This window comes from Leucoraja erinacea, chromosome 34 (genome assembly GCF_028641065.1).
Source record: "Leucoraja erinacea ecotype New England chromosome 34, Leri_hhj_1, whole genome shotgun sequence".
Classification (NCBI taxonomy): domain Eukaryota; kingdom Metazoa; phylum Chordata; class Chondrichthyes; order Rajiformes; family Rajidae; genus Leucoraja; species Leucoraja erinaceus.
Window position 1 is genome coordinate 13,306,091 of NC_073410.1, and position 17,427 is coordinate 13,323,517.

Consider the following 17,427-nt stretch of genomic DNA (forward strand, 5'->3'; position numbering starts at 1 on the left):
ATACTGAAGAGATTTGAATTGGTAAAAAACTGCATGGAGCAATACCAGGGCTAAGAGTTTCAACTGCAGGGGAAAGGCTAGTTAAGCAGGATAACGAGGGATAAAATTGGTCCATTGGAGAGACAGAGTGGACAGCTATCTGCAGAGCCAAAAGAGATGGGGGAGATATTGAACAATACCTGCAGCCTCCGGCAACCACCTGCAACCTCCGGGAACCGCACGGAAACCTTGGGCGGGGCACAAAGTCTCCAGAGGTTCCTGTTTCTAAGTGGGACAGGGGCATAAGGTTCACACTTCGCCAAACGTCAATTACAACCACGTTGCATCGTAGGCCATGTGCCGAATATGCATCAACTTAAAGTACAAGGATTGGTGTGAAGTTGCAAGGAAGTTGGACTCAGAAGTTCCCGTGGCTAAAATGTGGACGCGAAGGTGACACTGTCGAATACTGGAACCAAGAGATAAACGTGTAGGAAATGGAATGGGATGGAATGGGATGGGATAGGATGGAATGGGATGGGATGGGATGGAATGGGATGGGATGGAATGGGATGGGATGGGATGGGATGGGGGATGGGATGGAATGGGATGGGATGGGATGGAATGGAATGGAATGGAATGGGGATGGGATGGGATGGGTTGGAATGGAATGGAATGGGATGGAATGGAATGGGATGGGATGGAATGGAATGGGATGGAATGGGATGGGATGGGATGGGATGGAATGGAATGGGATGGAATGGAATGGAATGGGATGGAATGGGATGGAATGGAATGGGATGGGATGGGATGGGATGGAATGGGATGGGATGGAATGGGATGGGATGGGATGGGATGGAATGGAATGAAATGGGATGGAATGGAATGGAATGGGATGGAATGGAATGGAATGGGATGGGATGGAATGGAATGGAATGGAATGGGATGGGATGGAATGGAATGGAATGGGATGGGATGGGATGGAATGGGATGGAATGGAATGGAATGGGGATGGGATGGAATGGAATGGAATGGGATGGGATGGGATGGAATGGGATGGAATGGGATGGGATGGAATGGAATGGGATGGGATGGGATGGGATGGGATGGAATGGGATGGAATGGGATGGGATGGGATGGGATGGAAATGGAATGGAATGGGAATGGGATGGGATGGATGGGATGGAATGGGATGGAATGGGATGGGATGGAATGGGATGGGATGGAATGGAATGGGATGGGATGGGATGGGATGGGATGGAATGGAATGGGATGGAATGGAATGGGATGGAATTGAATGGGATGGGATGGGATGGGATGGGATGGAATGGGATGGAATGGAATGGGATGGAATTGAATGGGATGGGATGGGATGGGATGGGATGGAATGGGATGGAATGGAATGGGATGGGATGGGATGGAATGGGATGGAATGGGATGGGATGGGATGGGATGGGATGGGATGGAATGGAATGGGATGGAATGGGATGGAATGGAATGGGATGGGATGGGATGGGATGGGTGGTGAGGGGATGGGATGGGATGGGTTGGGATGGGATGGGATGGGATGGGATGGGATGGGATGGGATGGGATGGAATGGAATGGAATGGGATGGGATGGGATGGGATGGGATGGGATGGGATGGAATGGGATGGGATGGAATGGGATGGAATGGGATGGAATGGGATGGAATGGGATGGGATGGGATGGGATGGAATGGAATGGAATGGGATGGAATGGGATGGGATGGAATGGGATGGGATGGAATGGGATGGGATGGGATGGAATGGGATGGGATGGGATGGGATGGGATGGGATGGGATGGGATGGAATGGGATGGGATGGGATGGGATGGAATGGGATGGGATGGAATGGGATGGAATGGAATGGGATGGGATGGGATGGGATGGGATGGGATGGAATGGAATGGGATGGGATGGAATGGAATGGGGGATGGGATGGAATGGGATGGAATGGGATGGGATGGGATGGAATGGGATGGAATGGGATGGGATGGAATGGGATGGAATGGGATGGGATGGGATGGAATGGGATGGAATGGAATGGGATGCTATTTATTGTCATTCAAACCTAGGTTTGAACGAAATTTCATTTCTACATTTTTTTACATTACAAAAAAAAATGAAAGAACTGCAGGTGCTGGTTTATAGCGAATATATACAGAAAATGGTGGAGTAACTCAGCGGGTCAGGCAGCATCTCTGGTGAGAAGGAATAGGTGACCTGTCAATCGGGTCGAGAACCGAGGGTCTCGATACGTAACGCCCCCTATTCTTTTTTCCCTCCAGAAACGATGCCTGACCCGCTGAGCTATTCCAGCATTGTAACAGTCTACATTCGCGATGAACTTGTGTGTAAGAAGGAACTGCAGATGCTGGAAAATCGAAGGGACACAAAAATGCTGGAGAAACTCAGCGGGCGCAGCAGCATCTATGGAGCGAAGGAAATAGGCGTCGCCTATTTCCTTCGCTCCATAGATGCTGCTGCACCCGCTGAGTTTCTCCAGCATTTTTGTGTATCTTCGTGATGAGCTTCACTGGCCGAGTCTCTACATATATTTTACACGTGTGTTCTATATTTTCTCCACTCTGGATATGGGGTGGGATCCAGATAAATTCCGCCATTAAATATAATAGTTTCTTCATACTACTTGAAGTGGCTAGTTGGGTCAAGGGATATGGGGAGAAGTCAGGCACGGGTTATTGATAGGGGACGATCAGCCATGATCACAATGAATGGCGGTGCTGTCTCGAAGGGCCGAAAGGCCTCCTCCTGCACCTATTTTCTATGTTTCTATGTTTACCAATAGCTTTCAGTTTAAACCTTCTGTCAAGCCGCCATAATATCAAAGCTAGAACTCTCGGCGGAGAGAGGAGGAGCACTTTTTCAAAGTAGACATTACCTTGAGGAGATTTCGCCGTGGAGCCGACGAAATGTGTGGGAAGGAACTGCAGATGCTGGTTTAAACCGAAGATAGACACAAAATGCTGGAGTGTCCCGCTGAGTTACTCCGGCATTTTTGTGTTTATCTTATGTTTAAACCAGCATCTGCAGTTCCTTCCTACACATAATATCAAAGCCATGTGTACTGAACTGGCCGTGGCTGTTTACTGACAGGGAATTCGCCTAAATCCAATCCACTGGACAATTGCACCTTCTGATCCTGTGTTTATCTTTAAGGAGATTCATTCCCATCAACCCTCCCCCTTCCTTCTCCCCATTCCTCGATTGCATTCTCCAGCACGGTCTCCTTGCCTTGTCTAATCTCCTTATCCCTCGCTTTCAACTCCCTCTGCCAGGCTCCGTGCTCTCTCTGTCGCCCCTCTCCCTTTCTCTCCCACGCACCCACTTCTCTCAGCCTTTCTGTGGCTACGAGCCTGCATTTGGCGTTTGATCCGAGCGAACAATCCCTTCCCACTTGAGGCCTGATTGGCTGACTCGCGGGGAGAAGGGCAATCCGTAATTAAGTAGCTAATCTGACGCCGAGATGATAGGAGCTCCATTTCACATCAGCCGCGCACACATGGTCACCCCGTCTTCAGACCTCCCCGTCATTCTGAGCAACCCACCTTCACTGAGATCCACCTCATTGTTATCCCCCCTGGACGATGGTTCCCCGAGACACGGTCCACTCATTGATACTCCTAACCGTCTACCTAAAGCTGTGCCAAGCCTGGTAAGTGAAACGTCTGGGGGACAAGGCAGCGACGCTTTCCCGGCTGTGGTCAGACGCTTGGTCCTTCTCGCCCGGCGCTGCTGCGACAGACACATTGGGGAACTTTTAGTGCCTTTTCTTTAATTCTCGCTCCCCGTCACATGATGGGCCGATATCAAAGGTTATCAGCTTAAGTGGGAAGGGGGATGGCGGATGGCGGAATCCCATCAGAAGATCTTTGAAGGATTTAAGACAGCCCCCAAAAAAATCCCAAATATTTTCGGAGGGCAAAGTTGGGAGCTTTCTGCAACTTAATCATTTGGCTCTTGTTTTTCCAGGTCAGTGAATAACTTTCTTATGACTGGTCCTAAGGTAAGAAAGATTCTTTTTGATCTTTCTTAATTGATACATTACAATAATTGAAGGAGGAAAGACTGTTTTTCTGCTTACGATTTGAAGTGAAGTGATGGATTCAAACACAAGGGAGGGGATCTTTACGCTGTGTGTTTTACACATCAGGGGACTTTAATGTGGAGATGTTAGAAATATTTGGCACTGTTATGATGATGCAAATGCCGCGCTCTTCTTTGAAACTAGATTTAATTCCATTTGAGAAAAAACTACGGAGAAGAATTGGTTAATTGATACTATCGGGCGATTAAATTTCGGTCGGATGAAATCGATGGGAATCTGAACGTTCGATGCAATACATGTTTTAATAAACAATTAAAATTATCAACCAGTGTAAATATTTCACCGTGTTAAAATATATCTCGTGGGATCACAGGTAATTCTATTATAACCAGTTTCCGACGCTTTCGGCTTCTGTTCATGGTTTACTGGGCAGATCCACACATCACACAAGAGTGATTCTTACTTGTTCTATGACCAGACGGTTTATCGAGATAATAATGGTCAGTTTCCGATCGGCATATTCTGTGTAGCTTTCTACACTGGTCGTGAAACGCGAAGCCCGTTAGAAATGACGAAAGGAGATCAAATCTACACCTCGATTTGCGAAATTGTTATTGATTCTGTACCGTTTCCCTCTTATTTGCCCGAGTGATTTGCCTGTTTGAGGAGATGCAAGATTCAAGAGAGTTTATTGTCATGTGTCCCAAATAGGACAATGAAATTCTTGCTTTGCTTCAGCACAACAGAATATAGTAGGCATGAATACAGAACAGATCAGCGTGTCCATATACCATTATATAAATATATACACACATTAATAAATAAACAGATACAGTGCAAATAAACAGATAATGGGCTATTAATGTTTGAGTTGAGCTTAATAGCCTGATGGGTATGGGGGGAAAGCTATTCCTGAACCTGGACGTTGCAGTCTTCATTCCTGTACCTTCTACCTGAAGGTAGCAGGGAGATGAGTGTGTGAGGAGGGATATGTGCATTTGGGTCGGAATTGTAGGAAGTTCGACGCTTTCCCGTATAATAATAACTTTTATTTATAATAACTTTATTTATAAAGCGCTTTTAGACAACATCAGTTACCACAAAGTGCTGTACATGGGAAGTCAACAAAAAGTTATTACAAACTACTAAAACCATTAAGACGACAGGACTATAAAAACAGTAAAAATTAAAAGACATTAAAAGCACTAAAACAGGAACAATGTCTCAGCCAGTGTCGAAAGCCAGTGAATAAAAGTGAGTTTTTAGGGAGGATTTAAAGATGGACAGTGAAGGGGCCTGTCTGATCTGCAGCGGCAAGGTGTTCCAGAGTGCCGGGGCAGCAACAGAAAAGGCTCTATCCCCTCTGAGCTTCCGCTTAGACCTTGGTACCAGAGAATGCCAGAGAAACTGCTCTGACCATTCCTTCCCGTCATCGCTTTAACTGTCCACGACTAGGGGAAGCGAAGTCTACACAGAAGCGAGTACTCGGCGCCGTTTTATGATTGACCCCAAAACAGGGCAAAATACTGGAGGTGGACACAAAATACTGGAATAACTCAGTGGGCCAGGCAGGGTTCCGACTATTCCTTCTGTCCAGAGATGCTGCCTGGCCTGCTGAGTTACTCCAGCATTTTGTGTCTATCTTCGGTGTAAAACAGCGTCTGCAGTTCCTTTCTGGGGGTTCTGGAGAGTGTAACCGAGGGTTAGCGGTTGTGATGGACCCGACGCGCATCCTAGGAATTGACATAGGTTGTCTCGTCATTGGCATCTCCCGACTCCCGCGTTTGATATAGATCAGGTATGTTTGGACTCTAGTTCTGACCTAACGTGTTTCTTTGCTGCAGGCGTATCTGATTTACTCCAGCAGCGTAGCAGCAGGGGCCCAGAGCGGCATCGAGGAATGCAAACACCAATTCGCTTGGGATCGCTGGAACTGCCCGGAGCGAGCGCTGCAACTTTCCACTCATAGCGGGCTGCGGAGCGGTATGGGGCTTTGCTTTCCTGCAACCCGGAATCACCCCCCCCCCCCCCCCCCCCCCCCCCCCCCCCCCCCCAACCCAACCTCCCGTATCCCCAGCCCCTCTCCACCCCTGCAGTGAAACCGCCCTTTCCAAATACAGCGAAACACAAGCAAAATACAGCAAATCAGTGCGTTGGGGGAACCCAGTTGGTCAGGCAGCATCCGTGGAGGGAATGGATGGATGGACGACTTTTCAGGTGGGGAGGGACCTTTCTTCAGACACAATTCTTCTTCAGACGGTCCGTAGAAGGGCCCTGGCCTGAAACGTCGTGTGTCCGTCCACTGCTCTCCACAGATTCTACCCGACCTGTTCCTCCAGCATTTTGTGTTTATCTCAAGATTCCCATCTTATAGACAATAGACAATAGGTGCAGGAGTAGAGGCCATTCGGACCTTCGAGCCAGCACCACCATTCAATGTGATCATGGCTGATCATCCCCAATCAGTACCCCGTTCCTGCCTTTTCCCCCATATCCCCTGACTCCGCTATCTTTAAGAGTCCTATCTAGCTCTCTCTTGAAAGCATCCAGAGAACCTGCCTCCCTCTGAGGCAGATAATTCCACAGACTCACCACTCTCTGTGAGAAAAAATGTTTCCTCATCTCCGTTCTAAATGTCTTATTCTTAAACTGTGGCCCCTGGTTCTGGACTCCCCCAACATCGGGAACATGTTTCCTGCCTCCGGCGTGTCCAAACCCTTAATAATCTTATATGTTTCAAGAAGATATCCTCTCATCCTTCTAAACTGCAGAGTGAACAAGCCCAGCTGCATCATTCTCTCAGCATATGACAGTCCCGCCATCCCGGGAATTAACCTTGTAAACCTACGCTGCACCCCCTCAATAGCAAGGGTGTCCTTCCTCAAATTAGGGGACCAAAACTGCCGTCTCTGTCTCCACTTTCCAAATACAGAACCGCCTAAACAGCCAATTAATCTCAAATCTCCACGGTCTCTGTCGTCTTGAGAGAGAGACCATCTCTGATACAATTCACCCCAAAACCGACCATGTTCCAATTTTAAATTCACCGGATTCCAGTCAGGGGAAACTCGAGAGAACTCTTGAGTTACCGCGTACAGTGGGACAGGCCCTAACGTGTTATCTCGAAGCTTTCCCTCGCATTTCGCATTTCCCATCCCCCCCCCCCCCCCCCCCCCCCCCCCCCCCACACCCCTTCTCCGAGTTCCCCTCTCGCACGTCCCCCACGTGTACTGGCCCAAATACAGCTGGAGGAACTCAGCGGCCACTCATTCGTGAAACCATATATTACTACCGCTTTCGCTGTAAGTTTAGTTTAGAGATACAGCGCGGAAACAGGCCATTCGGCCCATCAACTCCGCGCTGAGCAGCAATCCCCGCACATTAACACTATCTATCCTACACACACTAAGGACTATGTGCACATACACCAAGCCAATTAACCTACAAACCAGTACGTCTTTGGAGTGTGGGAGAGATCTCAGAGAAAACCCCCCACGCGGTCAAGGTGAGAACGTACAAACTCCGTACAGACAGCACCGGTAGTCGGGGTCTCCGACGCCGCAAGGCAGCAACTACCGCTGCGCCACCGTGGCCGCCTTGTCTCTTTCGTTCTACATTTCTTTTCACCTAGTTATTCCTGCCGACAACGGGAACAATCCATCGACCCGTTTCCCCGAGATAATCTGTGCAGATTTGCTGCTTTGAATGAAAGATACAGCATGGAAACAGGGCCTTCGGCCAACCCAGCCCGTGCCGACCAGCGACCACCCAGTCCACGTGGATTCTGTTAACGCACTTTCGTATCCACTCCCTACATATTAGGGGCGATTTACAGAGGTCGGTTAAGCTACAAACCCCGCGCGTCTTTTGAGTGTGGGAGGAAACCGGAGCACCTGGAGGAAACCTATGTGGTCACGGGGAGAACGTGCAAACTCCACATAGTCAGCACCCGTTTGACCCCGGATCTCTGGCACTCTGGGGCAGCCGCTCTATCTGTGGTCGATGCGACTGAACATTTTTCATCGTTTGTTCCTCGACGCATGGGGGGCTCATCGCCGCGACCCTCAGTAAAGCCAGCCAGTCTCATTGAGCAAAGTCCTCGCGATTCTCTCTGTTCTTTACCCCGATCAGTCGCCTATTCTGACGTGGAGTCCCGACCTGAAATTATCTGCCCATTTTGCTCCACAGATGCTGCTTGACCCGCTGAGTTCCTTCAGCACTTTGCGTTTGGCCCAGTTTCATGTTTCCCCCTTCGCCGCCGTTCGCATACCCCTCCCCCTCCCCCTCCACCCCCCCCCCCCCCCCCCCCACCCCCCCCCCCCCACACACCCCCCCCGCTCGCTTTACAATCCCATCTCTGTCACGACCCAGAACCACCGCACTGTTTATCCAAAGTCAGCTTAATTGAAAAAGAAACACACACACACACACACACACACACACACACACACTTGGTGATAATAAGTGATTGTCCCCAACAGCTAACCGGGAGGCAGCCTTCGTGCACGCCATCAGCTCGGCGGGGGTGATGTACACATTGACCAGAAACTGTAGCCTGGGGGATTTCGACAACTGTGGCTGCGACGATTCTCGCAACGGGCAACTGGGTAAGTGATCAAGTGGCCGCCGACCAGTGGCTTCCGTGAGCCGCGATGGCGCGGACGGCATTAACCTGTGCGCTTGGTCCCTTGCAGGGGGACACGGCTGGTTATGGGGTGGATGCAGCGACAACGTTGGCTTCGGAGAAACTATTTCCAAACAGTTCGTGGACGCGCTGGAGACCGGACAGGACGCCAGGGCAGCCATGAATCTGCACAATAACGAGGCGGGCAGAAAGGTAAAGGTAGCGCCGGCGGAAGAGCAGGGCGCGGCTGGAAGCGTAAAACTTCATCCATAAGGCCGTCCGGAGAAGGACCTCGACCCGAATCGTCACCCATTCCTTCCATCCAGAGATGCTGCCTGTCCCGCCGAGTTACTCCAGCATTTTGAGACTATGTTGGGTGAGAGGGGGTATGGGGAGAGGGCAGGAGAATGGGGTTGAGGGGGAAAGATAGATCAGCCACGATTGAATGGCGGAGTAGACTTGATGGACTAATTCTGCTCCTAGAATGTATGAATTTATGCTAGTCTATGCTGGAGTAACCAGAGATCAGGCAGCATCTCAGGAGAACACGGATAGTACAGCACAGGATCAGGCCCTTCGGCCCACAATGCCGAAGGGCCTGATCCTGTGCTGTACTGAGCATGATGCCAAGATTAACTCATCTACTCTGCTTGCACAGGGTCCATATCCTTAGTTCCCTGGAACTAAACACATTTCCTGTCTGAACCAGCAACGATTTTGAGACTTTAGAGATACGACGTGGAAACAGGCCCTTCGGCCCACCGAGCCCGTGCCGACCAGCGATCACTCCGTGCACTATCCTACACACCAGGGACAATTCTAGAGAAGCTAGCGCGTTAATTGCACGTCTTTGTGACCGGAGCACCCGGAGAAAACCCACGCGGTCGCAAGGAAAAGTACAAAAAACGTGTTTAAGAAGGAACTGCGGATGCTGGAAAATCGAAGGTAGATACAAGTGCTGGAGAAACTCAGCGGGTGCAGCAGCATCTATGGAGCGAAGGAAATAGGCAACGTTTCGGGACGAAACGTTGCCTATTTCCTTCGCTCCATAGATGCTGCTGCACCCGCTGAGTTTCTCCAGCACTTTTGTCAACGTACAAAAAACGTACCGCCAACACCCGTAGTCAGGTTCGAAGCCAAGTCTCTGGTGCTGTAGGGCAGCAACACTACCGCTGCGCCACTAGGCCGCACTGAGAACGACTCCGAGAAGCAATTCTTTCCATTTTCTTCCAGGCATATGTTTGTAACATTTCTCCTAAGTGTCACGGGATTACTAAGACTGAGAAACGACAACAATTGTAGATAGAAGATACAGAATGTTGTTACCTAAATGAAGACATGGTATACATCACCGACACATTATATCTAAATCAACTGGTGCTCACTGAGTAAGTGGGTCCCCACATTTTTACGCATCAGGCCAGCGCCCTCACATTGACGTCTAGTTTGCCTGATCTTGTCTTGCCCCAAAGTCCCATCAATCCGAAGATAGGTCCTGTCCCAAAACATCCTCTGTCCATTTCCTCCACAGAAGCTGCCTCATCCACTCAGCTACTCCGGCACTTCGTGTTTTGCTCAAGATTCCAGCATCTTGTGTCCCTCAAAATATGCCTACTATATTTAACCTAATTTCCCCTTTCCAATCCCTTTCCAGCCCGTTCATGATCTTTTGTTGAACATCATTTCACCTGACATTTTATCAATGACCTTTTGAATATCTACATATACATTCGTTCTTTCTTGCTACCCACCTTCCCAGCTGCATCCTCAGAATTATTCAAAGTATTATATACAATATGTTGAAGCGGGAATGTGGGAAGATCGGAGAGGAGGCTGGCTGGACAATGGTGCCTTCCTCACCTTGGTGCCACTGTGGAATTTCTGTGTTTGTGCTTTTTTTTAAATTTCTATTTTTAAAAAAAAATATGTTTTAATATTTATTATTTATTTATTTTTTATGATACTGACTGTAAAGGGAAATTCATTTCGTTGTTTCTAATTGAGACAATGACAATAAATTTGAATACAATACAATACAAAACAATGATCCTTATGAAGGGTCCCTACCAGAAACATGGTTTGTTCATTCCCTCCACAGATGCTGCCGGAGCCACTGAGATGCGCCAGTGGTTTGTTTTTTTGCTCAAGGCGATAAGGTCATGTGATAGGAGCAGAAATAGGCCATTCGGCCCATCTAGTCTACTCCGCCATTCAACATGTCTGATCTATCTCTCCCTCCTAACCCAATTCTCCTGCGTTCTCTCCATGACCCCTGACACCCGTACTAATCAAGAAAGATTCCAGCATCTTTTGAATCTCCAATTATAAGACATTGTTTTGGAAAGTTCAAATTATCAATGAATCACTAACATGTACAATGTACAGTACGCCACTGTTTTATATATAATATAATATATATATATTTTAAATATCTTATTTATTAGAAGTAATGTACATTACAGCGATATAAGCCAAAAATAATATAATACATTTCCTGTACCACTTCTTATTTTAAACCTTAAAAAGAAGGAAAGTAGAGTTAGATAGGATAGTAAGTGCGTGGAAGAGTGATCAAAAGAGACACCTTAAAAACGTAAAACATGAAGAAGAGATAGAAAGATCAAAGAAAGAAAAAAAAGAAGAAAAATAGAGAACAAAAGATATAAGCAAGACAAATAAGATAAAAGGGATATACCTACTTTAATATTTGATATGTCATAAATGCACTTTCGTATCTCAAGCAAAGGTTGGACAACTCAAGTCTCACTGCAGACAATGCAGTATAATTATGTAGATGGAGTGTTGCACCGTCTAAGTGATAACTTTAAAATGTGACATTACACCAAGGTCCTTCTATCATCTAATGGAGCGAGAAAAGATCTTTAGACACCGTGGGCAGACCAGGTGAGTTTTTTCCCCAATACCTAGGTTCAATTTTATCCTTCCTTCACAATGAATAGAACCGATTTGTGCGACTATGTGACGTGGAGGATGGCTGTCATGGTACAACAATTATTGCATTTCAAAGGCACTTCAAAGGTTGGAAAACGCATGGAGAATCCTGAAGTCATGATGGGTGTTTTAATGTCATGATAAATGCAAGTTGTGACTTAATTCCTGCGGTGCCCGAGCTGTGTTTTTATATTTGCTGACTAAACGGGCATTGTTAAATCTTTGTTCTTCAGGCTGTTAAAGGCACGATGAAGCAGACCTGTAAGTGCCACGGCGTGTCTGGGAGTTGCACAACACAGACCTGCTGGCTTCAGCTTCCTGAATTCCGCGAGGTGGGGAATTACCTGAAGGAAAAGTATCACAAAGCCTTGAAAGTTGACCTCCTTAAAGGGGCAGGCAACAGTGCTGCCAGCAGAGGCGCCATCGCTGAAACGTTCAGTGCCATTTCCAAGAAGGAGCTGGTTCACCTGGAGGATTCCCCGGATTATTGCCTGGAAAACAAGACCCTCGGCCTCCAGGGGACGGAAGGAAGGGAATGCATCAAGAAGGGCAAGCACCTGAGCAAGTGGGAGAAGCGGAGCTGCAAGAGGCTGTGTGGGGATTGCGGGCTGGCGGTGGGGGAGAGACGAGCGCAGATGATGAGCAGTTGCAATTGCAAATTCCACTGGTGCTGTGCGGTGAAGTGTGAACAGTGCCGGAAAACCATCACCAAATATTTCTGTGTGAAGAAGGACAAGAAATCCAGGAACGAGAGTGCCTCAAAAAGAAAGGGTGCGCGACCCGCCAGGCGGCAGTAAGGTCATCCATTGGAATGTCCTTCTGACTGACAATAACAAAGACCATTAAAAAATGGCAATTAAATAAAGTGACTACACTCTCTGGTCTCAAATTGGCCAGCGTTAGCAAAGCAGTAAGTAGATGTAAAAAGAAGCACTGCGCTCCTTTAAGAAGACGCACCAGTTTCTTTCAGTCATAGAGCATTGTTCCATTTTTTGATGTTTTGCAAAATATTAAGCAATTAAGAGAACAACAAGCTGTAAGTACAACAGTGCAATTACTGGTGATGTGGTGTGCCATTAGGCTGCATTTCTGGGTACAGTCAAACATGTGCCAGTAGTGGCCTTTGGACCAATTATCCTTCAAATGCTGCCATTTAGATCTACCATGTATCTTTTTATAATATTAATATGTTTGTTGTCCTCATTTTTTTTTACACTTTTCGTTCTCTCTCCAGAGTTTTATCCCTTGTCTTACCTTATTTCCGACTAAAAATATGAAACCCATTTGTCAAAACCATCTTTCACAATCTCAACATGGCCCAAATGTTTGACAACCAGTCATGTATTTTAGAAGTGCAATCACTCTTGCGATGTAACAACGTGATTAGTGGCCAAGGGTGGTGAATGTGGACAACATGTCTGTTCAATCATATATCATCAATTTCTTCCCTTCTGGCACGTGCGAAGGCTCACAAACTCGCCGCAGAAAATACCTGAGTATATTTTATGAGCCTTGATATAACCATATAACCATATAACAATTACAGCACGGAAACAGGCCATCTCGGCCCTTCTCGTCCGTGCCGAACACTTACTCTCACCTAGTCCCATCTACCTACACTCAGACCATAACCCTCCATTCCTTTCCCATCCATATACCTATCCAATTTATTTTTAAATGAGAAAAACGAACCTGCCTCCACCACTTCCACTGGAAGCTCATTCCACGCAGCTACCACTCTCTAAAGAAGTTCCCCCTCATGTTGCCCCTAAACTTTGCGTTGCCCCTAAACATCCTCCTAGAAAAGCTCATGAGAAAAAATAAGTCAAATATATTAACGAGGGAGTGAGTTTAGTTCCCACCCTGTAACCCCACAGTGAATCATTTCTGTTGTCATAGTTCTACCAATGTTCTGATTAACGGATGCATTGAAACACGGATTTTGGAGTTGTATTTCCAGGATCAAAACTGCAATATATACAGTCAGAAATTCTGGAAATTTTAAGTAATTTTAAAATTTGTGTTTTATTGTCCAAAGCTAAACTAGGTCAAAAAAATTGTGGATAGACACAAACAACTGGAGTAACTCAGCGGGACAGGCAGCATCTCTGGAGAGAAGGAATGGGCGACGTTTCAGGTCGAGACTCTTCTTCAGTCTGGTTAGGGATAAGGGAAACGAGAGATATAGACAGTGATGTATAGAGATAAAGAACAATGAATGAAAGATGTGCAAAAAAGTAACGATGATTAAGGAAACAGGCTGTTGTTAGCTGTTTGTAGGGTGAAATAATTGGGGAGTGACTGTGGAAGTGATGGCACTAAGTGAAGAAACAAAACAAGATCGAGTGAGAATGATACAGCCTGGAAACAGGCCCTTCAGCCCAACTTGCTCACACCGGTCAACGTGACCCAAGTACACTAGTCCCACCTGTCCGCGTTTGGTCCATATCCCTCCAAACCTATCCTATCCATGTTCCTGTCCAACTGTGTCTTAAATGAGATTTGAAACACAAATTGAATTCTGTTTTTTAAAATACCAACTCAAATGGATTATGTGAAAAGGAAAGTGCCTTGCTGCCCCTCCAGCCTGTTCAGAAATTCAATTAAATCCATGTTGACCAGTCTGTCAAACAGTCTTGCCCAGTAGTCCTGTAACCATACTTCCTACCTAATAAATGTTTATCTCACGTGGAGGTTGTGTGTAGGGAGAAAGCATTACTTACACCTGCTGTATAAATAATATTCACCCTGGTTTTTCTGGGCTAGTGGGAGGGATTTCTGGTTGAAATGAACTTCCAGCTTTTATTTCGTTGAATAACACACCAGCCGAGTTTGTCACCAAACTCTCATCTTCTCCTCCCTTTACCGCAGTGAAAAATGCTGCATCTTCCTGAGCGGCTCAGCTGAAACTCGAACAAGCACCAGAAGCTTGTAGCACAGGCACATGACTAAAGTTTCACGTTACTTACAAGATTCGGAAATCCTAATCATTCGATATTAACTTTGGAATTGTTACAACTAAAACATGATGGGTTTTTTTGTTGAGGGCTCCCAGATGATTTTTATGTGTGCTTTGTTTTTGCTCCGAAGAGATGGGAAGGAATAACCCAGTATTGATCCGCTGACTCTGTCCAAATGGCACAAGGACTACACTGCAAGTTAAACCTCTTTTGCTAACATTAATAAGCCGAGGTTCTTCCAGCTTGACGGAAAAAGGACGATTTAATTGTGTTATACACAGGAACACGAAGCACTTTGTACTCCGTTAATTTATTGCACCGGTTTGATGCTCTGAAATTTAGTTAATTCTCAGCTTTGGATTGGATTAAATGTAGAAAATGTGCAGTTTGTAATTAAAGAAAATGTAGATCTTTTGTCTTCTTTTGGAAGAGTGATACATGATGCCCCGCCGCGGTTATTTCTACTTGTTCACCATTCTGTGGTACAAAGACGGCGAGAGAAACCGCGCCGATGTTCCCGACATTTTACTCATCTTTATTGACGATTCTCTTTATGCCCTAAGTAGAAATATTTCATTTTTTAATTGTTTGCTTAAACCTGTGTGCATTTCCTTCAAAACCACACGAATCGAATTCAGGACATAGAAACATCGACTATTAATGTCAATCCTGTCTGTCCTTTAGTTATCCGTAAAGGCTTAAATTAACCATTAACAAATGTGATTTGATGCCATTAATATAAACATGACATAGTCTTGTTTGAACGAGCTAAGATAACTCAGTAATAAGAAATACTAGTAATTCGTGTTCTTAAATTCTGGCTATCTTATCCATCCTCTACCAAAATAATACTTATATAGACATGTTATATAGACATTCAACACACACGCACACGCACACGCGCGCGCGATTAATGGTGTTTAAATATCATCTATAAAGACAACCATGCAGATTTCTGTGCACAGTTATATGTACAGCTGTAACATTACACTGTCAACATGTAAATTCTCACCGTATACTGTAAACGCGTGTAAATTGAAATTTCTTTAAAATTTACATGTCCCAATAATAAAATATGTATTTTTCTTATCGTTAGATTAAAACATGTGTCAGATGTCAGTATGACGGGATTTATGTAACTACAATTGCAAAATTTGAGGAATTATTCCTCGTTAGTTTAGAATAGATCCCCTTTCTCCGTTTGTATGGTTATGACATTTTAATACAGGACGTCACCAGCGAAATGTCTAAAAAAGCATCAATTGGAAGATACGGGCGATAAAACGGCAAGCTTCCGTTTTTGGAGAGTTTTCCATATCAGTCATAGCGTTGTTCCCCGCCGTTTGTTCTGTCCTCGTGACTGTTCATCAGTTGGTCCAGGAGATGGGATTAGAGCCTTATTCCCCAAGGTCTTACCGGAGGGAGCAGAGAGCAAAACGGGTGAAGCATAAACTCGCCCCAGCACTAACTCACCCCGAGTAGCACAATGGCGCAGCGGGAGTGTTGCTGCCTTTACAGCGCCTGAGCCCCGGGTTCAATCCTGACTACGGGTGCTGACTATGCGGAGTTTGCACGTTTCGCATTTGCACTGTGATTTGCATTGCATTTCCTCCGGGTGCTCCGGTGTTCTGAAAAACGTGCAGGTCTGCAGGCTAAGAATGTAATGTTTTCAATTCTGCATCAACCACAAACAGGCTCTCTTTCAAACGCCAGTTTTTTTCCTCTAAATTAACTTGAAATTAACATGCAAGATTGTCCTAAGGGTTGTCCTAAAAAAACTGCACGTTTTTGATGTGTGTCTCCGGCTTCACAAAACACTTTCCCGAAAGCTACGAGTCACCTATTAATGTGGATCTTACAGCAAATATTTCTGCTCGCAGTTAAAACAGCAACGGAGAACAACCCACACATCAAATCTCTGTGTGTAAATACGTCGAGTCTATTGCCATTTGTACAAGCACGGTGCCGTACAGGTATAATGAAATCTTATTTGCACCAGCATCTTAGGCATACAGCTCAAACAACACGCATAACTTACATCATACATACAGTATATCATGCACACATTATACAAGGCAATGCAAAAAAAAAAGATATTAGTGCAACCTGCACACTACATATGAACGCGCGCGTGTGTGTGTGTGTGTGTTTGTGTGCCCGGTGCACAATGAAGGGGCAAGACTTCGTTTCTGATGCTTGGTGACGCCCCCGTCACAGAAATTGTGCCCAGAGAGCATGGATCTAATTGTATGTATGTATGTATGTATGTGTGTAGAATGGAGAAGAATGGAGAACTGGGGTGAGGCAAGACTTTGCCTTCCATCACAGTGAGAAGGAGATTCGCTGTGATGGATGTGTGTGTAAACTGTGTTGGTGTGTGTCTTGGTTCTTTTCTTGTATGATGATTGCAGAAACCAAATTCCGTTTGAAATTCATTTGAGGTTCAAATTACTATAAACGGTATTGTATGTATGTATGTATGTATGTATGTGAAGGAACTGCAGATTCTGGTTTAAACCGAAGATAGACACAAAAAGCTGGAGTAACTCAGCGGGACAGGCAGCGTCTCTAGAGAGAAGGAAGGGCGACGTGGGTCTCGACCCGAAACGTCACCCATTCCTTTTCTTCAGAGATGCTGTCTGTCCCGCTGAGTTACTCCAGCTTTTTGTGTCTGTGTATGTGTGTGTGTGTGTGTGTTTGTATTCCTCAATATAAAATCATAAAATCAGAAAGCTTAATGAAGGTTTTCCAGTCCGTCATCCTGTGCCAGTTGTGAAAAATCACACTCTTCCTCGTTTCCCATGGCCATGTCTTTATCTTCC

The 17,427-nt window shown here is 46.0% G+C and overlaps 1 protein-coding gene across 1 annotated transcript; it reads left to right on the forward strand.

The window, feature by feature from the left end:
• The first annotated feature begins 3,608 nt into the window (after positions 1-3,608).
• Positions 3,609-14,601, forward strand: wnt8b (wingless-type MMTV integration site family, member 8b). Its single transcript, XM_055661562.1, has 7 exons — positions 3,609-3,676; positions 3,994-4,027; positions 4,503-4,691; positions 5,905-6,052; positions 8,551-8,676; positions 8,764-8,906; positions 11,879-14,601. Exons 1-7 carry the CDS (start codon positions 3,609-3,611, stop codon positions 12,440-12,442), a joined length of 1,272 nt encoding a protein of 423 aa, XP_055517537.1. The 3' UTR covers positions 12,443-14,601.
• Positions 14,602-17,427: the final 2,826 nt, after the last annotated feature.